This window comes from Crocodylus porosus, unplaced genomic scaffold, assembly GCF_001723895.1.
Source record: "Crocodylus porosus isolate Cpor-Errol unplaced genomic scaffold, CroPor_comp1, whole genome shotgun sequence".
Taxonomy (NCBI): Eukaryota; Metazoa; Chordata; order Crocodylia; family Crocodylidae; genus Crocodylus; species Crocodylus porosus.
This window is the reverse complement of record NW_017728943.1, coordinates 114,181,039-114,203,577: the sequence shown is the minus strand read 5'-3', so window position 1 is coordinate 114,203,577 and position 22,539 is coordinate 114,181,039. Positions and strand designations below refer to the sequence as shown.

At 41.1% G+C, this 22,539-nt stretch overlaps 1 protein-coding gene across 1 annotated transcript in view; it reads left to right on the top strand.

Moving 5' to 3' along the window:
- Positions 1–21,385, top strand: part of ARID1B (AT-rich interaction domain 1B) — a 447,671-nt gene extending 426,286 nt beyond the window's left edge. The window contains exons 16-23 of the mRNA XM_019548627.1: positions 137–275; positions 1,812–1,984; positions 4,949–5,099; positions 6,113–6,229; positions 7,929–8,025; positions 12,184–12,973; positions 14,949–15,079; positions 18,328–21,385. Coding sequence (XP_019404172.1) covers positions 137–275; positions 1,812–1,984; positions 4,949–5,099; positions 6,113–6,229; positions 7,929–8,025; positions 12,184–12,973; positions 14,949–15,079; positions 18,328–20,040 — 3,311 coding nt within the window. The 3' untranslated portion in view covers positions 20,041–21,385. The remainder of the gene's footprint in view (positions 1–136; positions 276–1,811; positions 1,985–4,948; positions 5,100–6,112; positions 6,230–7,928; positions 8,026–12,183; positions 12,974–14,948; positions 15,080–18,327) is intronic.
- Positions 21,386–22,539: the final 1,154 nt, after the last annotated feature.

Here is a 22,539-nt window from a genome sequence, read left to right as displayed (position 1 = left end):
GCACAGTGTTTGTAAAAAAAAAACAAACGAACAAACAAACAAAAAAAAAAAACACCATCTTCTCTCCTTGATGACTACTGTTTCCTCAGTAACTGGCTTAGTGTCTCAAATATTTCCTTATTTTTTCGTTTGCCAGCTAATTCTGGTTCCCTGCAAGGTCCACAGACTCCTCAATCTACTGGTAGTAATTCCATGACAGAAGTGCCAGGCGACTTGAAGCCCCCAACACCAGCATCAACACCTCATGGACAGATGACACCTATGCAGGGTGGCAGGTATAGAAGACACAAAGTGCTACATTTCATGCTTTTTCTCTTACTGTATAAAACTCCCCTGGAATCCTGTGTACAGTTCTGGCTGCCCAGGCTCAGAAAAGAGGGATTCAAACTAGAACTTGTGCAGAGAAAAGTTAAGCTCTCCCCATTCCCTTGACCATTCTCCTGTCTTCTCAGAGAAAGCTGAAAGAAGTTGGCTTGTTTAGCATAGGGAGAACAATAGATGATATGGGATAACACGCCAAGAAGAAAGCAAGAATGATTTAAAATAAAGGGCAGTATTGGCACAAGAAGAAATGAATGTAAACTGGCTCTGTGTTAATTTAGGCTGGAAATTAGGAGGAGGTCTCCAACCACCAGAGCAGTGAAATTCTGGAACTTCTTTCCAAGAGGAGTTGTGAAGGCAACAGATGGACTAGATTTAAGACTGTGTTTGATTGGTTTATAAATAAAGTTATATGATTCAGTGATTGCATGAGGTAGTAGGGCATGCAGGTGATGAACATGGACTTTTCTTCTAACCCCACATTCCAATAAACCACACAAATTTGCTGAACCAAGACATGAAGCCCTTGTTGTATATGTTTAAATACATAGTACCCCTTCCCACCCTCTCTACCTCTGAGCTAAAGGAAGAATTTGGTTAGTTAAGAACATTTTATTCTCATTTAAAGGACCTTCAAATTTTTACTAAGCAGCAGCAAGCCAGAAGAGGGCACTCTTCTCATGTGTACTTCCACTGAAGGCTATAGCAGAAAAAATCCTGGTGACATCAGCGGAAGCAGCATTATGTCCCAGACTGCAACAAAATAACTTCTGTCTGTTTATCTAATATCTCTTTGGCCCACAGGTTCTCAAAGATAACTGGCTATATGGAGAGGTGGAAAGGGCTGGGACAACCTTTATTAAGTATCTGTTACTCAGATTATTTGAATTTTCTTTCTTCTTTGTAAAAATAGTCTTCTTTGCCTTCAGAATCTGGGAATTATCAGGTCAACCGGCTTTCAGGCCAAATTTATAAGGGCTTTCATATAAAGAAGGCTGCAACCATAAATGTTACTACCGCTCCACAATAATGAGTGTTATGTAGGAGGTAAAACTAAATGCTGCTGTTTAGTTTTTCTCCTAATATGAGAACAAGGAGGTGCTTAGTGAAATTGAAAGGTAACATATATAAATGTGAGAGAAAGTACTACCTGTTTTACACAACACGTATAATTAACCTGTGAAATGCATTGCCTTAGGGTGTTAAGGCAAGCAGGTCAGTAAGATTCTGAAATGGTTTCGATTATATGAATTATCTTCAACTGGATTAAAAAATCTTCAAGTGAAAAGTAAAAAGCCAGCCAGAATTAGGAAGAAAGTGATTTGGTAATTGTTTATTGTTACATACTTTGTCCCTTGCTCTGAACCATTTTGTGTTGGCAACTGTCAGAGATTGAACAGTAGACTGAATGGATTTAGAGCCTGGACTGGTAGCACAGTTCTTCTAATGTACTCCTGTGGTGTTAATCTTTCTCTTTTTCATCTGCTTAGGAACAGCGCAGTTAGTGTGCATGATCCTTTCTCTGATGTAAGTGACTCAGCATTCCCGAAGAGAAACTCCATGACGCCAAATGCACCGTACCAGCAGGGAATAAACATGCCAGATATGATGGGAAGGATGCCCTATGAACCGAATAAGGACCCTTTCGGTGGGATGAGAAAAGGTATTTATCTCGTGGGGGTCTACATGTGTTCTTCCTAGGTTTCATCTAAACAGGACATTCTGGTTTTGTCAAGGTGTGCTTAGTGTTGGTCTTTTTGTATATCCTCTCATCTCCTTCATCAGTGACATCATATTCCTATAGTGAAAAAGAAGGTATACATGCAGGTATATCTAAACATACCTTTTAACCACTTTAAAAGGAGTGGGGAGCTGCTCTATACAAGTATACACCAGCTGATACAGTATAGCACTTAGGACTGCATGTACCAGTTGGCTACACTACTGTACATTTAACCTTGAATACAAGGGAGTAAAAGTTGCAATGGTTTTGCTCCACTTGTATCCTTCCAGAAGCATGCACTTCTAATAGTTGCACCTTATAATTTGAATGTTTGATACTGATACAGTTGCTGTCTTTCTGTACCCTGCATCTCTCTCTTATCTGCATGTTTCCCCATCTCAGAGTCAGATTATACTGTTGTAAACTTCAGGCTGTAGTAAGATCTGAAAGTGTCCATTAAGTTTGTTTCGGCAACACTCTATAGAACTTAAACCATACAGTTAAGGTTCATCAAGTTAAATGAGGAGACTTGGACTTTTCATCCTCTAATAGCATTCTTCATAGTAAACTGTGTTGCAAAATCGGTAACATTCCCAATTGCGGTAGGAGACAGAGTCAGAATTTCAGATTCTGTCATGGCCATAGTACAGATTCACAGTACAATCTTTGACAAGTCTCCTGCCCTCTTTGCCTCAGTATACACAGATGTAAAATAGATATACTTTTGAACTGGGTACTGAACATGTGTGTGAGGTTTAATTAATTAATTGCTAAAACACTTTGAGGTCCTCTGATGAAAGGTATCACATAAATTTAAAGGTTTTTTTTAGAAAGCAGGAATAAAAATAACATTAAAGCTAATTCCAGTCCCCTGGGCACTTCTCTAGGGCCCTTCTGGTGAATTTTAAAGTACATTTAAAAAGGATCTTTTGAATTACTTCCTTACACCCTTGCATGCAGGAAAGAGTTGAGGGTATGAAGAGAGGCAGAGTTCTCTAGAGAGAAGAGCAGCTGGTGGGGGTGAAAGAAAGTAAGAAGCAGCAGCTGAAAGAGAGCAGAAGGAGGTGATGGAGAAGAAAAGGACAAAAAGCAGGTGAAAAGGATAAAAGGAGATGCAGTGGTGTCATAAGTTCAAAAAAAAAAGTGCTGCTGATGCGACTGTTTAGAAAGGGCTCTACAGTGGGTAGAGAAAGCCCTCATGTTTCCTTTAAATCCTATACTGTACAAAGGTACAGTGGAGTTTCAGGGGAAATTGAACTGTTTTTGACTTAGACTGACTTGGATTTCTAGGTCCACCCTGAGGTCAAGTTGACTTACTGCATCTCGCCACTTGTTTTATACTTAGTCATAAGTGAAAATGAATGCTATGATTGTGCCTTAGTGTTTCTTGCAAAGGTGACCATGTCTTAAAACTACGTCTTCCCTCTCCCCCGATGAAACTCAGATCTGTTCTCTCACACAGCGCATTCTATTGATGAGATTGCTGCATCTGCAAAACCATTTTGAGGAAGAGGAAATTGCAGACAAAACCTGGAAACCTCTTTCAGGGTCTCTAGCATCTTCAAATGCCATCCTGTAATGCAGGGGTCAGCAACCTATGGCCTGCCGGCCAAATCCATTTGGCAAAGAAATCTTATCCAACACAGGGAACAAGTGTGTCAGAACTGTGCCATGCTGCCCATCCTCTGCAGTACTGCCACCACTGCCTGGCCTGCTGCTCCTCAGCACCTGAGCTTAGCTTATCCCTGCTGCACAGGGACTATGGGTATCTGGCTCCTGGCCTGCTATAATACATGTAATTCATTCTCTTATCTTCTGGAATAAATAAAACTGCTTCTCTGGTCCCTTACTGTAAGGGTTCCTGCTTCTCCCATCTGGTGTTTTTTTCACTCCTTTACCTACAAATCAAGTCTGTCTTATATCAACAGGAGACAGGAAATGGAAACATTAGTTATTTGTGAAGAAATACTATTTTTCTTTTCTTGTATCTGTCCTAATATCTAACTTTCTTTTTAATGTTTAGTATCACGAACTAAAAAGATGAGGATAGAGCTACTTCATTCATTTATTTGGGGACTGATGTAACATAGGCTGCTAACCAAGTGTCTTTTTGGACACTTAAAATTATACCAGTCTTGCTCAAAGATCTATATTCGGGTACAGGATCTCGTTCACAGACACATCACAGGCAGTGTTTTGCATATGTAATGTATGGAAAGGAAGCCCTGTGACTACAATGTGCAACTAGGAATAGTGAGTTTTCTACATAAGCCTTTCTGTTTTCTAGAGCTGAGTCTGAATTGGTGTATAACACCATTGGAGTGAAAAGAGGAAATATGATTTGAGCTTGTCTTTAGGACACAAAGGAAGATGTAAGATTTCCATCTGATAAATGTAATGCCCTAAGATGAGATTCCAAAGCTGATATTTTTTTTTTCCCCCGTTCCATGATATTCTGGCCCCCTTGCTGCAAAAGCTTACCGTTAGCACTGTTTCAGGCACTTTCATCATTCTCCTAATATTTGTTACACATCTAGGGCACATTTATATGTGCTCCAAAGTGTTCGGTGTTGGATCCGACCTGATTAATCAAGTCTGTAAACAAGCTTTAGTTAAAGCACCCCCACCGCCATTTTGAAATGTGGGACACTGAATACACAAGAAGCTGCGTGTGTTTTAATTAGAGCAGCTCCTGACTTTCAGGAGCTGCTCTTATTAAAATTCATCCTATTACCCACCCCTACCCTGGAGCACGTGTACAGCTGCCCCTAGTGATTCAGCTTGGCAGAGTTAAGCTTTTGGACATTATTTTAAATGATGTCATTTAATAGAACCTGGAAAGTCCTCTTCAGACACCAAAAATAATATGTTTAATTTGCAGTTCTTTCTCTTTTCTTATTGCAGTGCCTGGAAGCAATGAGCCGTTCATGACCCCTGGACAGATGCCCAACAGTGGGATACAGGACATGTATAACCAGACTCCATCTGGAGCAATGTCCAACATGAGCATAAGCCAGCGACAGCAGTTCTCTTATGGAAGTGGCTATGACAGGAGGTGAGTCAGTCTTCAGCAAAAAGCAAAGTCTATTAGTAGAAATGATCCTCTCTTCTTTTTCATTCCCTCATTACACTTTTCAGAGAACATAGTAGCCCCCATCTCCTGCAGCTGCTTACTAAATCAGTGGGAGTCGAGCCATTTGTAATGACTGAGTCTAGTTTTTTGCAGAAGTTAATAAGGGAGGAGTTGTCACACTTGAGAAGTCACTCAAGCTGCAGCTGATCAGCAAGTGGGTGTGTTTGACAGCTGCTTTTGGCAAGCTGCTGTGCTGTGCTATGCCTGGCTAAAGTAGCACTTGTGTTAGTCCTCTTGCTGTGTTCATACCTAAGCAGGTGTTGGCTTTTTCTGCATAGTAGATTTTTTGTTTATTTTAATTTTTTTCATGAGAACCAAAATCTGCATCTTCAGAATGTTATGTTTGGTTTGCTGGTGGCTAGAACTTCCTCTGGAGCATCTAAGATCTATACATTCTTTCTGGGCTGTAGGAACACTACATTAACAGTATGTCCCTAATGGTCCTTTGCACACTGGTTTAGATCCACATACTTTACATTTCTGTGAAGTAAAATTAAATCCACCCCTAGTCCTGTGAAAGGTTTTGAGGAAAAAGTGCCATTGAATTGCTGATGTTTACACAGTAGGAGGCAGTGCTTGGGTTCTGTAGTATGGTTTGCAAGCTGGAACCATAGATATTTTCCCCCGAATGCCTGCAGCAAGTTGTGCATTTTTGCTTCTTTGCTAAAGTTTCATGATGACATACAACATAGTGCACAGTATAAGTTAATAGTGGGGTGTTTTTCACAGTCCTAGTGTGAAGCAGTAGAGGCAGAAAAACCCCCGTCTTACCATTTTATATTACAAAAGCCACGTTGATGGGGTACCAGAGAGATTAAGGGTAACAGCGAGAGGTTCTTAGGTGTGAAGATTCCTTTCCATGAGAATTTATTTCTTTGGGAACTTTGGAGAATAAGTGCTTTTTATAGAATGAGGTTTCCTTTGTCATTTTTTAGGTCGGATCATGGGCTGGGTTCTGAAGGCAGTATGGGACCACCTGGTCAAAGCAACATGGTGCCTTCAAACAGTGACCCAAGCATGTACTCTCCTAATCGTTACCCTGGCCAGCAAAGGTGAACATTGATTTCTCTGTTTGTAATATCTTCATTAACCAGGTTATTATAAGACCTAGAAGCTATTGAGAGTATGTAGACAGAATATGCAGTAGCCTGGTGTGTTACTTTTGTTTGTGTGTTCCTATGTAGGTTTTTACATTGGGTTTATTTTGGGGGGTTGGAAGAGATCCTTGATTTTGTATTTCCATAGATGTTAGAAGAGAAATGGTCTCTTTGTTAATTCCCTGCCAATATAGGATTAGATTCTGTTGTAATCTCAAATTTTCCAGATTACTTTTAAATTGTTTGGACTTTGAGAGTTATATCGTTTCATTTAGGTGGTGATCCTTCTATGGGCTAATGAATCTACCATTCAAGTACTTTCCAATATATAACTTACGTTTTCCTTTGTTCAGTTTCATCTCATTACTCTTACCTTGCCTCAGACCTTAGACAATTTCTATCAGTTGTGTTGTTTATAGATAATCTCTCTACATTTATGGTGTGATTTTATGAGGTACCAAGCCAAGGCAATGAGGGTTTTGGGTTCTTAGTATCTTTGCAAGTCAAGCCCATTAGTTCTTCTTTTTTAACAGATCACATTCTCCAGCCCTCTCAACCTATTTTTCTCCTTTTCCCTAAATATACCTTGTCATATTTTGTCCAGAGCTATACCTCAGATTATCAGTGTATTCTTATTAGTGCAGTACGGAGACGGGCTGCTAACATCTTAGCCTGTAATACAATGCCTGTGTGTGTATAGCCCGGAATTAAATTGATTTATAATTTGTCATCCCGTCAGACCTTAAGTTCTTATCCAGTTTGCTGTCCACTATCAGGTGTACATATTTATCAACCTCTGTATTTTCCTTCAACTGATTATCTGCATTTTATTAAAAAATACATTCAAAGAATGTTAGGATTTAAACTTAAACTGTCACAAGTCAAAAAATACCACAGGTAAGTTTACAAGTACGAACTTTGTCCTTTTGTGCCTGTGCTTTTTGACACAGGTTTAACAGACTGATAGTCTGTTTCTTAGAAAAAAGTATAACGTCTCAAAACATTTATTAAAATGTGAACTGCATGAATGTAATATCCTGTCATTTTTGTATTGTTATATGCTCATTTTTCATAATAAGCCAGCTAGAGTGAAAATTTCAATTGAAACCATTTAAAAAAAAAGATTAGTTATATTCTGTAGTCTTCATTGTTTTACAGTCAGGTTCTTGATGAGAACCACTCTTTAAAACTCAAGACTTTGACTTGCTGCCTTTCCTCTGTTAATCAGATGTCTTATATACCACCATGTTACACTGTTTTAACTACTCTTTACTCTGTGTGGTAACTCCATTTACCATATTCCTTCTGTGACTTCTACTCATAAGTGATAAATTACTGCAATACACGGGACTACTGTAATTCAAGAAATGTAATTGGTGTTGTACCAATCAAATACACTCTACACAAGAAATGTATTGTTTCCATTAGATTTCCTTTCATGGCACCTGGTGTAGGGGTTTAACAGCTTTGGCAGCATGCCCCCAAAATGCATTACCATCCATTCTAAAAATAAATTATTACCACTGTACCAAGTGTCTTGGTTTGAAAATTAAATGATGTGGTGAATAGACACACAATTATTAGAGCAGTTTCATTTTTCCAGTATTTTGGGTGTTCCATCAGTACTAAGTGTGGTTTGAATGCATAATTCTAGGCATGAACCATATGCACAGCAGTACCCAGGACAAGGACCTCCCTCAGGACAACCAGCATATGGAGGACATCAACCTGGAATGTATCCACAGCAGCAGGTAAAAGAGAGAGACCTGACAATTCTTGTAACCTTTTCCAGTAAATTTCAACCCCTCCTACCCCAAAATATGCTTCATTGCATTGAATGAAAACACATTTTTGAATGTGTATGATTTTTGCACAGATGAGCAGCAAAGTTTGAGCCAAAGTCAGCATCCGTTTTAGCAGTGGGTATACAATGACAAAGCCATGTGTTAGCTCTAATGAAAAAGCATAAATTTAAGTTCCAGTTTATGGAATGTGAAATAGTTGAAAGTTGCAAACACACAAAGCAGACAGACTGGAACAATGCAATTCCTAGGCTGGTAATGTTGCACCACCCCATTTGCAGAGACAAACAGGAAAGCTGTTGCCTGGCAGACCAGAAAGCACTTGTCACATGCAGGAAACTAAATCCAGAAGTGTGACAGAAAGAGAAACATATAGCCCTCACAGCTGGTAGGGCACCCATAGTCCTATAATGAGTCCAGGGCTACAACAAGGCCCATACATTAGATAATCATATACCCTGAATATATATCAGATGGCTTATTCCAGATACAATATTAATATTGACATTTATTTTAAGCATTCAGACATTTGAGCTTTTTCATAATATAGGGAACATGCAAGCTATATTGAAAATTAAAAATATTTTTATAGACATAGAATTTGTAATATATTGGTAATATGCCGTGTATGAAATTCTGACCGCATTGAAGTCAAAAGCAAAACTCCCTTTGACTTCAGTGGGACTAACATTTCATCCTGTGTGTTAAAAAGTAGTTGGTAGTCAACTCTGTAAATAAATTTAGGTCTAGTTTCCGAATATAAGCCAGCTTTTAAAACAGGGCTGGTTTACACATTTGCAAACCACTTCTCACTCCTGGGCAAAGATTTAGTAAATATTCAGTAAGAGGAGATCTGAAGTTACAGTGTATAGAAAATGCACTTGAAGTTTACTTTTGAAATGTTCTACCTTACTTCTTGGCTCGTAATAGTTCCAGTATGACTAGGTCATGAATCCCCACATTTGTGGTCATAATGAGAAACGGTGTCCTGAGTAGTTTGGTGTGATTTAATAGAGAATTTTCAAAGATCTGTACCAAAATTGTTAATGATACCTCACACTAAAATATTCAAAGAATAAGTTAATTGGGTGCTCTTAAACCGGGATCTGCATAGAATTTACAAAAATATACATAAAATTCAAATTACCACTATTAAGGATATTATATCCTGTTTCCTATGCTAGATGTCCTTTTCTAGAAACCTGCTAATGGAGTATTATTTTGACCTTTGCATATTTGTCACATTTTAGGGGCAAAAATTAAGGTTGGACAGATGGTGTGAAGTTGCATGGGATGAAAGTCAATGGCTGAATAACCTTAGTGGGACCTTCTTTTTGACATGACTTTGGCATGCTGTCTTTTTCATCTTCTAAATCCCTTTTTACATCTACACGCTCCCTTGTTATGACTGCCATCCCAAGCCAGCAAATGCTTAGTCCCAGTGAAATGAGATTACTCACATCTTTAAAATAAGTCTGTGTACAACCAGGATCTAAGTACGTAACCATCACATTTGAAATTGTGGTGTAATTTAATTTAAACAGTGTCAGTGATTCCTCTTTCTTGACTTCCACCAAGCATGCATCTTGTGGCAGTGTTCATCTCCCAGCTGAGTTTACCCCAGTATATTAAACACTTGTTTAGGACCAAAAGCAAGCCACAGACCCTTTATTTCTGGAATAGTTTGACAGTTCAGCAGTTAAGACTGAACTGAACTTTAATGCAACACAGTGGTTATGATTTTTATATATGCCAGAGTCAAAAACTGAGAGGGTATGGTTCCCACAGCACTTCTAAGTGACCCACTCTGCATACATAGAGAATTTTTTCTGATGTTAACATTGGTACATTAGTATATATTGTTCAATGTGTCTGAGTTAGGGTTTCTTGGGGAGCCATAACTTCAAATTTACCATAGATCATATATTCAAAAAATGCACGTTTAATTCACATTTTTTGCCTCAAAGCATTCAGTGTAGCTTGAACCATGGAATGAACTCCCACAGGAACTAAGCACCAGCACAAACTCACCACCTCCTACCCCCAGCCTAAGACTCACTTTTTTTGACCTGCCTTCTTCAATGTAAATGCATACCAGCAGGTACAGAAACACTACCCTCCCCCTCCTCCCCCCCCAAAAAAAAACCCCAAAAAAACAAAAAACCATAAGCTCTAACAAACAAAATGCTATCCCACACAAACAATTCTCCTTAGTCCTTAGAATAGAGTAAAGCAGTGATTCTGAACAAGGGTGTGTGGGGTGCCATGCAACATTAGCATTGTTAGGAGTGCAAACAAGGTTTATAAGATAAACCCAGAAATTTCAAATAGGTGTTAAAAAATAGTTTAAGAATTTCTGACCCTTCTGAGTTGTTTGCAAAAGAAGAATTGCTCTATTATCTTTTCATAGCCAAAACAGAAGTGAAAGCTATGAGCTGGCATTTCCTGAGGGATGACTTAAATCTGAAACACTGGACTAACATAATAGATATTAGTTGTATCGCGTAATGTTGTAGTGTAAGGTTCTTATGTAGTAAAGTTGGTAAGGGTAGTATAAGAATCCATATAGACTAGCATAGAATGTTTGAATTTGCCCATTAGCTAGAATAATCTCACAGTAAATTAAATGCGACTAGGGGTGTGCGGGTAAAGATGATTTAGAGCAGTGTTTCATGACCTTTGGACTCAAGGCACCCCTCACTGGATTTGAAGCATTACTCCATAACTTATGTGAATTGAGTGGCACCTAGTTTTCAAGAGTAATTTATATGTTGCAGTGCTTATTGCCTTGTAGAGGGGCCAGGCAGTGGGGGTGGCAAGTTGGCCAGGAAGGGACAAGCCTAAGCGCTAATCAGTGTATATGCTCAGACCTCACAAAAATCTCCTCGCATCCCATGGCACCTTTCAATTGATCTGGGAGCATCCCAGACTTGGGGTAACAAAGAATCACTGACTTAGGGTAACAAACTCAGCTGAGACGGATGTTTTCCTCCTCCAGTCAGCCTAGTTTATTTGACATGTATTCTGTCAAAACCCATTGTTTAGATGTGTGTCCTTAGAGGAGAGTGTCTGTGGCAAGCTTTAAATTGAAAAAATAATGTTTAGTTGTCCAAGCATAAAAAAGATCTGAAAGAGATCCTAGCAGGTAAAAAAACTACTTTTTCAGCTCTGGGATGTGATGGTGAGAATTTGATGGTGAGAGTTCTTAAAAATAAATAAATAAATCACTCTTGGTCTGATAGCAAGCACTAGAAATTTGAGCCCAAGGGTAACAATCTGTAAATACCACGTTTTCCCATATCCAAGATGGCCCCTCCCCCCTCCCAATAATTAGAATCTATACATGCAAAATTATACATTTGTGAATTAGACTCTAATTAGTGGAAGGCTGTCCTAAATTTGTGCCCCCACTGCTGTGGTGAGGAAAGCAGCAGTGGGGAGTGAGGGACCAACCTTCCCATCCCTTGCTCCCCTCGTACCTCTGTGCCTGTCCCTGTGCTGCCTGCATCTCCTTTTGTGCCCCCTGCCACCTCCCCCTCCATGCCTATGCCTGCCCTTTGCTGCTTGCCCCCGCTTTGCCCTTTGTGCCTGCCCCTACCTCCCCCCCTCCCTGCCCATCCCCCCTTCACCTTCTCCTGCAGCTCTGTTCCTATGGGGCAGTCAGCAGCATGGCAGTTCCAGTCCAGGCAGGGTTGTGGCTGGAGGGACTGAAGGCAGAGCAGAAGGTAAGGTGGGGAGGAGGCAGTGGGTGGAGAGAGAAAGGGTACAGGATCCCCACCATACACCCCGCAGTCTCCCCCATGTTCCCTCCCCCCTGGCCATGTGCCCCCTTTCCTGCCAAGCAAGCCATTCCAGCCCAGGGCAGGCTCAGCTTTCTATCAGTTTATGCATATGTATACAAATAAAAGAAATGTATCTTTTGTTTGCAGAAATAGTTATAACATTACTGCTATACTATTTCCTACCTAGCGTGCTCATTTTGCAACGTTGCCCTCATGCTAATGTGCTAAATGTGCTAGAATCTAGGACTGCCCGTTCCATTTTTTGTTACATGTTGAACAGCGCTCTTGGCTAATCAAGCTGATTGATTGAAACATTCCATTTCAGAACTACAAGCGTCATATGGATGGCATGTATGGGCCCCCAGCAAAACGCCACGAAGGAGAAATGTATAACATGCAGTATGGCAACCAGCAGCAAGAAATGTATAACCAGTACAGCAACACTTACTCTGGACCAGACAGGAGGCCCATGCAGGGACAGTATCCATATCCATATAACAGGGAGAGGATGCAGGGCCCAGGACAAATACAGCAGCATGGAATACCACCCCAAATGATAGGCGGCCCCATGCAGTCATCATCCACCAGTGAAGGTCCTCAGCAAAACATGTGGCCAACCCGAAATGATATGCCTTACCCTTACCAGAACAGGCAAGGCCCTGGAGGCCCCACACAGGCCCCACCCTATCCAGGGATGAATCGTACTGATGATATGATGGTACCTGATCAGAGGATAAACCACGAGAGTCAGTGGCCTTCTCATGTCAACCAACGTCAGCCTTCTTATATGTCATCCTCAGCCTCCATGCAGCCTATCACTCGACCTCCTCAGTCATCCTACCAGACACCACCCTCAATGCCAAACCACATCTCTAGGGCTCCAAGTCCAGCATCTTTCCAGCGCTCTTTGGAGAATCGTATGTCTCCAAGCAAGTCTCCTTTCCTACCCTCTATGAAGATGCAAAAGGTTATGCCCACAGTTCCAGTATCACAGGTCACAGGTCCTCCACCCCAGCCACCACCCATTAGGCGAGAAATTACCTTCCCTCCAGGCTCTGTAGAAGCATCACAGCCAGTCTTAAAACCAAGACGAAAGATTACCTCAAAAGATATTGGTGAGCATCCAACAAATGCAGAAATAGAAATACAGAACCTGGTTTCAGTTCTGATTTCTTTTCTTTTTTTCCCCTATTTTGAGTTTGACCTTGCTTTGAAAGAGAAACTCTGGTAAGTGTAGAGTGATTATGTTCTGTTAAACCATGATAGCACCAAACCACTCTTGTATAGCATGGGTGGTTATCCCACATGTCAGATATAACCCGAGAAATGCAACATGGGATTTCAGCAGCTTGGAACAAAAGGAGCATTATGTGTTGAGACCAAGTCAGTTGTCTTGAGACCGGTAGTCCTCATAGTTCTGTGTTTGTATTAAAGATCAGGGCAACGTCAGACTCTCAAATTTCGTGTTACCCATTGTTCCAATATCCATGCCAAATGGCCAGTGTATTTATTAGTTGAGTAGCTGAAAAATTGGAACATTGTATGAGAAACATACCAGGCGCAGTATCATTGAGTCATTTCTTTATGCTTACCCAGCTTCATAGTTTCATAGTTGGTAGGATCAGAAGCAACCTAAGCAGATCATCTAATCCAACCCCCTGCCATGGGTAGGAAAAGATGCTGGGCTCAAATGACCCCAGCTAGGTGGCTGTCTAGCCTCTTTTTGAATACCCCCAGGGATAGGGGAAAGCACCACTTCCCTTAGAAGTTGGTTCCAGCTCCAGCCACCCTGACTGTGAAGTAGTGCCTCCTGATATCTAGCCTAAATCTACTCTCAGTCATCTTATGTTCCTTGTTACCTGCAGTAGTGCTCGGGGGAACAGGGACTCTCCCTTTGCCTGCTGGTCCCCCTTGGCAAGTTTATAGGCAGCCACCAGATCCCCTCTCAGCCTTCTCTTGTGGAGGCTGAACAGGTTCAGGTCCTGTAGCCTCTCCTCATAGGGCCTGCCCTACTGCCCCCTAATCATATGAGTTGTCTTCCTCTGGACCCTTTCAATGCTGTCCACATCCCTCCTGAAGTGCGGTGCCCAGAACTGGACGCAGTACTCCAGCTGCGCCCTGACCAGTGCCGCATAGAGGGGGACGATCACCTCCTTGGACCTGCTCGTGATGCATCTATGGACGCATGACAAAGTGTGATTAGCCTTCCTGACTGTGTCCCCACATTGGTGGTCCATGTTCATCTTGGAATCAGTAGTGATTCCAAGATCCTTTTCTGCCTCTGTGCATTAAATAACCTTTTGCTCGTTCCAGTACATCTGTTCTTGAAAATCAGAACTTTATTATTTTTTTCTCCACAATTTTCCCAATTTTCTTTCTTTCTCTGAGTGTCACAATTACCCCACTACAGGTGCTCAAGTTTCCACTTTTCCTTTGGTCCCATCTCATTGGTTTTATTGTGGCTTATTTGTCCCATTTTATCCTGGTGGTAGACTTACACAAGTCAGCTCCTCCAAGATACAGCTTCCATCATATTTGTCCCCTCAGCCAACCTGAGTTATCTGTACAGCAACCACTGCACTACCTGACTTTGAATACTTTAATCATATGTGATCTCTATCTCTGCAGTGTGCTAAACTAATTAAATATAATTCAGTTGGGATAAGGTGCCCCCAGCCTTCCTTCCAGCTGTCACCCCAAGAGAAGAGTAAAGGTCTGAAATTAAAACAGAATTATATGTCTCTTGGTGGACCTTTTGGTTTGTTTATTTTGTTTCTTAGATTTTTCAAGTACTCAAATATTAGAAAGACTGTTTCAGCATAGGCAAAGGCAGGAAAAAGTGTTATTCAGACACCCCTAGAAACAGTAGCTTTCTGGCTTTACTTTTTGCCATTAAGACAGAAGAACAGCTGGACTCCACAGTTGAAGCAGTAATGCTCAGTGCTAGTTTCAAATCTAAGCACACCATCTTTAGCAGATGAGCTTGCTTGTATTCTGTAAACCTAGCATGACATAAGTCTTGTCTTGAACTCACGCAAGCATCCTCCAGTACAAGTGACACTTACTTTTCTTCCTTCTCTCATTCTCCAGTGACTCCTGAAGCCTGGCGAGTGATGATGTCTCTAAAATCTGGCCTTTTGGCTGAAAGTACCTGGGCTCTAGACACAATTAATATTCTTCTGTATGATGACAGCACTGTTGCTACTTTCAACCTCTCTCAGGTAGGTAAAATGGCATTTTACCATTTCTCATTTCTCAAACAAATGAAGGCAAAAAACTGCTTTGAGGGACACAAAAATTTAGATCTCTTAATTATCATTTTCAAATTAAAAGTTTCCTTGACACGTTTTACTTATCTGAGTATAATAAATAGTAAGAAAAGTCTAAATTTATATAAAACGGGGGGGGGGGGAATAAACTTTAAAGGAGGGTATCCCTTGTGAAAAGGAGCATTTATGGGATTTGAATATTTCAGGAGTGGAAGAAAACAAATGTTCACAAGCAGAAATTCATAAAAGTAGTGTGGCAACAATTAAAGTGTTAGTGGGAGGTCCACAAAATCGGATATGAAATTGTTTTGAAATAATCTTTGAGTTATTACATATGAGTTCTGTGTGAGATGCACTGCAAATGTATATTGGCTGGTCCAGCAATAGGCATACTAGGGTGCCATGTGTTTTTAACTGCATGTTAAAAAAATGGTGAATTAAGTTTTCACCAAAGGTGTCAGAATGATAAGTAGATGGCTAAAATTCACTGTTTATTCATAGGGCACAAAGTTTAGGATGGAAAAGCTTATGCTGTTACTTTACTACCTCCCAATATTTCTTCACTTAGCTCTAACAGGATTGCCTTTACAGTGAGAGTAACAGACACAGTGGTGATGAACATAATACAAAAATGATATCATAGCAGGGCAGTGCCAAGGCACCCCAAAAAAAAATTTATATCACCCTGTTCTAGGAGCAAACCGCCCCGCACTCACCCGCCGTGCCTTTTTGTTAACTGCTATATATAGAATGCGGGAGGTTGTCTTGATCTTACTAAGATGTCCTTGAACTTGTGGCCCCAGCTTCCTGGGCCAGTTGCACAGCTCCATGCCTTCCCTAAACTGTCCCATGCTTTGCAGATGGCATCCTACTTGTCATATCTGGATTATGCCCCCAACTGGTCTGCATTCTGACTCAGGCCCCTTATGCCCCTCAACTTGGTTCAGGTCTCCTAGCTCTGTATAGGCCTCTTGGCTCCCCTCAAGCCTCTCAGCTCAACTCCAGTCAGACCTAGCTCAGTTCTTTTCGGGCCTAGGGAACCCTCATGGTCCATCTGATCTTCCTTGCCCCATGCTTTTCCGTCAGGGTGTACTGCCCTAGCCTTTCCCCTCCATGGGGTAACACACAAGGCGATGGGTGCTGAGGCTTTCTGGCACCCCATCCTTGCCTTTCACTGGAGTGGTGCAGGTGTAGCATTTCCTGGAGACTGCCGCACCACACCAACCAGCTCCAGTGGGATGCAGTTTTCCGTCTTACCCAGGACCAACTAATAGGCTTCCCTCATCTCCCTGCCTTTTCTCTCATGGGCCTCCCTTAGGGGTTCTGCCCCTCTCCTGGTCTTCTGGCCCTAACTCCATCTCATGGCTCTATCTCTACTCTTGGCTCTAATCCTTGCTCAGTCCCCTTGCTCTCAAGCCGTCCTCCTCAGATAGCTTCCTCAGCCATTGTCATTCTAGCTGTATTGGCCCTGACTCCTACCTCTCAGCAGTGATCCCCATCCAGGGACCTTCATACCTCTCCAGGCCCTGGCCCCACCAACAGGTCGGTAGGTGCACTAAGACCTCTGTAGCACTGGATACCCTTTGCAGTGGGTTTGCCCCTTTAGCCCCCTCCTGGGCCCTGGCCCCAGCCTAGGCCAGTCAAGGTCCTTGAGACCAGCAGATTGGCTGTCAGCCCCCCTTAATCATGGGTCCACCCTCTTGGGCCATTTCTGCCAACTTCCCAGCTCTCCACAGGTTCCAAGTCCCACCAAGATTGTCAGCTCTGCTCCTTCGGCATGCCCTGGCCTGGTGCTCCATCTCAGCTGCTCCAGGCAACTTGGTTCAGGTCTCCTAGGCCTCAGTATTCAGCCCTCTTTCTTACAGGCTGTGGATTCCACCTGGGTCCCCAGGAACCTCCTCTTCTCCAGTAGTTCCTACCCTAAACCTCCAGGTGGTTCAGATGGCCCTCAGGAGCTGCAGTCTTGTGGCTGGCAGGTGTTGTTCTTGCAGCTCCTCAGATATTTTGGCCATCTTGCAGTTCCAGCTTGGGGTTATGTCCTGACCAGCCCAGCTCTCTTCCAGCCAGGCACTCCCCAGCAGTCATGTGGCCCTCCTAATCCGCCACATTTGCCAGCTCCTGAGTTTGCTGACTCCCTAAGTAGGCCTGGCCGCACCTGCTACAAGCTCTGCAGGTCTGCCCAACTCCTTATGGAGGCAGACACCCTTGGTGCCCTGCTACGGATATACATAGACTAGAATATGATTTTGTGTTTATGACCAATGGTCTTTGTTGTCTTTGCAGAGTTTACCAGTAGATAAGCTAGATTGATGTTTTGATTTTTTGGTTTTAGGGTTTTTTTTAATATAGACATAGGCCCTGTAGAACTAAACTTAAACCTCCAGTTTCTTTCAGATAGAAGACCAGATAGTTATGACTCTTCTGATTACTATTTTTTTAGGTTAATTTGACCAGTGATCAAGATTGTGTCTGTCTGGTAATTTTATTAATGTGGGGGGAGGGGGGTTTGTTTAGTTTTATTTGGTTTTTTCTTTGTTGTTTTTCATTTGGTTTTTATTTATTTTTTTAAATCTTGAGGGCTTTGGAAGCCTTGAGAGAAACATAGACTATGGACAAAAGTGTCAATTCAAGAAAAGAAACTGTAGGTAAAATACAAATTGAATATGAATGAGGAATGCAAAGAAAAGTATATGTTTTCATGGTTAGTTATTCCACAGTTAAGACGACCATCAAAAACGAATTCATGAGTTGCCCTCTAGGAACACAATCATTACACATTAATCAAGAATGTTAAACACAAATGGATACTGTTTTTGAGGGTGACTTACAGCACAGAAAACCACCCTCCAGTAAAAGCTTCTTAATATGTAAGGACATAAAACTATTCTATTTGCCTTCACCACAAAACAGATCAATTCCTAAAATTAGTAGTTCCAGGCATTGGAAGGTTGATTTCAGAGACGATGAATAGTAGTAATTGTTATGGTTTGCACTATGCAAGGATCTAGTTGTATATAAGGAGAGGACAGAAATGAAGGATTTCTCTCAGGAGATGTTTACTGTTCAAGGCGTGGCTTTTAATAGTTTACAAGATAAGTGAAAGTGTTTACAGAAGTATAATTGCAGCTCTTGACACAGATCCATACAGTCTAAAATGTTCATCTAATTTTTTGTGTGTTTTTACTTTTTTCCCCCCTCAGTTATCTGGATTTCTTGAGCTTTTGGTGGAATATTTTAGAAAATGCCTGATTGACATTTTTGGAATCCTTATGGAATATGAAGTGGGAGATCCAGGAAAAAAAGCACTTGATCACAACACAGCCAAGAAAGATGACAGCCAGTCCTTAGCAGAGGACACTGTGAAAGAGGAGGATAATGATGAATGTATTAATTATTTTGATGACGAGGAGGAGGAAGAGGATGAAAAATCTGAAGGAGAAGAAAAGAGCATTGTTTTTTCCACTCCTGGTGCCATTGCTGATCCAAGTGAGAGGCCAAAACAAGCCAGTAAATTTGACAAGCTGCCAATAAAGATTGTAAAGAAAAATAATCTATTTGTTGTAGACCGATCTGACAAACTCGGACGTGTTCAGGAATTTGACAGTGGGCTCCTCCACTGGCAGCTTGGTGGAGGTGACACAACTGAACACATCCAGACTCATTTTGAAAGCAAGATGGAGATTCCTCCACGCAGGAAAGCACCTCCTCCCTTGAACTCTCCAAACAAAAAGAAGGATTTGGAGGGGAAAAGTGAATCTGAAGAACAACAGGAAAAAAGTATAACAGCCACCATTGATGATGTCCTTTCAGCTCGACCAGGAGCGTTGCCTGAAGACTCAAGCTCTGGTTCCCAGGCAGAGAGCAGTAAATTTCCCTTTGGAATCCATCAAGCCAAAAGCCACCGGAATATTAAACTGCTAGAGGATGAGCCAAGGAGCCGGGATGAGACTCCTCTATGCGCCATAACTCATTGGCAAGACTCCTTGGCCAAGCGCTGCATCTGTGTGTCAAATATTGTTCGTAGCTTGTCTTTTGTGCCTGGCAACGACGCCGAAATGTCCAAACATCCAGGCTTGGTGCTGATCTTGGGAAAGTTGATCCTTCTTCACCATGAGCATCCAGAAAGAAAGCGAGCACCACAGACATATGAGAAAGAGGATGAGGAGGACAAAGGGGTGGCCTGCAGCAAGGATGAGTGGTGGTGGGACTGCCTCGAAGTCTTGAGGGATAATACATTGGTCACATTAGCCAACATTTCTGGACAGCTAGACTTGTCTGCTTACACAGAAAGCATCTGTTTGCCAATTTTGGATGGCTTGCTGCACTGGATGGTGTGCCCATCTGCAGAGGCACAGGATCCTTTTCCAACCGTGGGGCCCAACTCAGTCCTATCACCTCAAAGACTTGTGCTGGAGACCCTGTGTAAGCTCAGCATCCAGGACAATAATGTGGACCTTATCTTGGCCACTCCCCCATTCAGTCGTCAGGAGAAACTCTACGCTACTTTAGTTAGGTACGTTGGGGACCGCAAAAACCCAGTCTGCCGAGAAATGTCCATGGCTCTCTTATCAAACCTTGCACAGGGGGACACATTAGCGGCAAGGGCAATAGCTGTGCAGAAGGGAAGCATTGGAAACTTGATAAGCTTCCTGGAAGATGGGGTCACGATGGCCCAGTACCAGCAGAGCCAACATAACCTCATGCACATGCAGCCGCCTCCTCTGGAGCCACCTAGCGTAGACATGATGTGCAGGGCAGCCAAGGCCTTGCTGGCCATGGCTAGAGTGGACGAGAACCGTTCAGAGTTCCTATTGCACGAGGGTCGTTTGCTGGATATCTCAATATCTGCTGTCCTGAACTCTCTGGTTGCATCTGTCATCTGTGATGTACTTTTTCAGATTGGGCAGTTATGACATAAGTGAGAAGCCAAGCATGTGTGAGTGGAGATTAGAGGGTCACATATAACTGGCTGTTTTCTGTTCTTGTTTATCCAGCGTAGGAAGAAGGAAAAAAAAATTGCTCCTCTGCCCCATTCACTATTTACCAATTGGGAATTAAAGAAATTATTAATTTGAACAGTTACGAAGTTAATATTTGCTGTCTATGTGTATAAGTGCATCTTTTTATTTTATTTTTTTTAACCAAAGTTGCTGTCTAGTACATTCAAAGGTCACACTTTTTTTTTTCCATAGATTATCCTTTTCAATGTTCTTTTCCATGTTTGTATTGCATATTTTTTGGGAAGCGAACTAGTGACTTAAAAAAAAATGTTGTGGCAAATCATTGTGCGATGGGGAAAGAAAATCTCACCACTTCGAAACGAAAAGGTGAAAAATAACCAACATACCAAGTTCCTGTGTGTTTTATTTTTTCAGATAAGGAAAAAGTTTTAAAAAACATGTAAACCATCACCCAAAGCTCTGTGCAATAGAAGATTCTAGTGATGTAGGTGTAGGGGATCAAGGAGGGTGTGAGTCAGTAGTCAAAATACAAAATGCTATTGGTTTCTCCACAGGAGAAATGGTTACATTAGGGTAGGAGCAAAATTTAAAAAAAATAAAAATTTTAAAGTTAAAAGATTTTAAATACAAACCTGACGATAAACGTAAATTGCTTCCTCACCAGAACTGTCTTGTCTGCATCCGTTGTTCGACCTTCCACAATGACAGTTCTTCACAATTCCTTTAATCATTTTTTAAATATTTTTTTATTGCCTAAGGGCCGTGATGTATATAGAAGTTGTACATTAAACATACCCTCATCTTTTTTTTTTTTAAGTACAAAGTTTTTAGTTTCTTTTTCATGATGTGGTAACTACAAAGTGATGGTAGAATTATTTTTTTTCTTTCATTTTTGGGCCATATCTCCAAAAAAAAAAAACTAAAAAAAAAAAAACCGAGGGTAATGTACAAGTTTCTGTATGTATAAAGTCATGCTCTATTTCGGGAGAGCAGCCGATCACAATTTGCTTTATAAATCAAGGTGTGGAAATGGTTACGTATGGATTGATCTAAGAAAATGGTTACCAGTCTACAGACAAAAAAATATATACAGAAAAAAGGAAGAACAACTTCAAAGATTTTTCAGTGATGAGAATCCGCATTTGTATTTCAAGATAATGTAGTTAAAAAAGAAAAAAACTTGATGTAAATTCCTCCTTTTCCTCTGGCTTAATGAATATCATTTATTCAGTATAAAATCTTTATATGTTCCACATGTTAAGAATAAATGTACATTAAATCTTGTTAAGCACTGTGATGGGTGTTCTTGAATAATGTTCTAGCTTCAATGTGGGGTACCAGAAAAGAAACTAATTACAAAAAAGAGCAATAATGGTTACTCTCTTCTCCCTACTTTGATTATTGTGATTTTTTTTTAATATTAATCTGTTGTTCAACTGATGTGGTAAATTACTCTCCTGTTGAAATACTTTTCTATCAGATCCCAGAGAATAGATTCAGATGATTATTTATAAAATAGAGAATCATGAAAGGAGAAGACGTGATTGCCTGATGACGCTTCTGACTATGAGTTATCCACTCTGATTGCTAAGTTCAGGGACCATAAACTGGATGTTAGAAAAAATGACACACAAGGTGTTTATTAAAGCAATAACCAACACAAAGAAATGGACCTGTATTCACTATCTGTAATTCTTTCTGTTGGTTCAAGGTGTGAGGCACCCCTGTTATGTGGGTATTCAAACTAAACACACGCCCACTCTTTGAAATAGTAGGTGTTATTGCATACCCAGAATGCTAATGTCTGCTCACCGGCCGAGCCCCTGTAATTCTTATTAGAGTGGATTTGGGGTTTCATAGAGCATGTTCATTATTACAGTCGCTGGGAGTTGGAATTTCAGGAATTGCCTGGTTTTAGATGCATCCACTATCTCACTGGTGATCATCTTGTTGAAAAATACTGTTCAAGCACTAATTTTTGCTGTTTCATTTTGGATCATTGGTTTTGTTAGTGTGACCATAAAAAGCTACTAATAATTTCTCTGGAACTACTGCATAATTACACTGTTAGCGGGCATCCTCTTCCCTTCTCCAACGCAAAGGTACTTGCAAATACCCACCCTCTTCCCCCATCATACTGCTCATCTTGTTCATATAGCTTGCTCTAACACACAAATATATGGAGGAGAGTTTCAGACAGACAGGTAAAGTATATACAATTATAATCCAAGTTTGAAATGTGACTCCCTAATGTCACAAAAACTAATGTTTCATTCCAGCTTTTCTAGTGCAGTAATCTATCCACTCCCACATTACCTATGGTAATGGCCTCTCTTTCTCTTGCATAACAATGCATTCAGAAATATATGCTGAATTATAACCCACTTGGAACTCTTCATCACATAAGGAAGACATATTTAGGAGTTGATTATTCCGACAGGATGGTGGGAA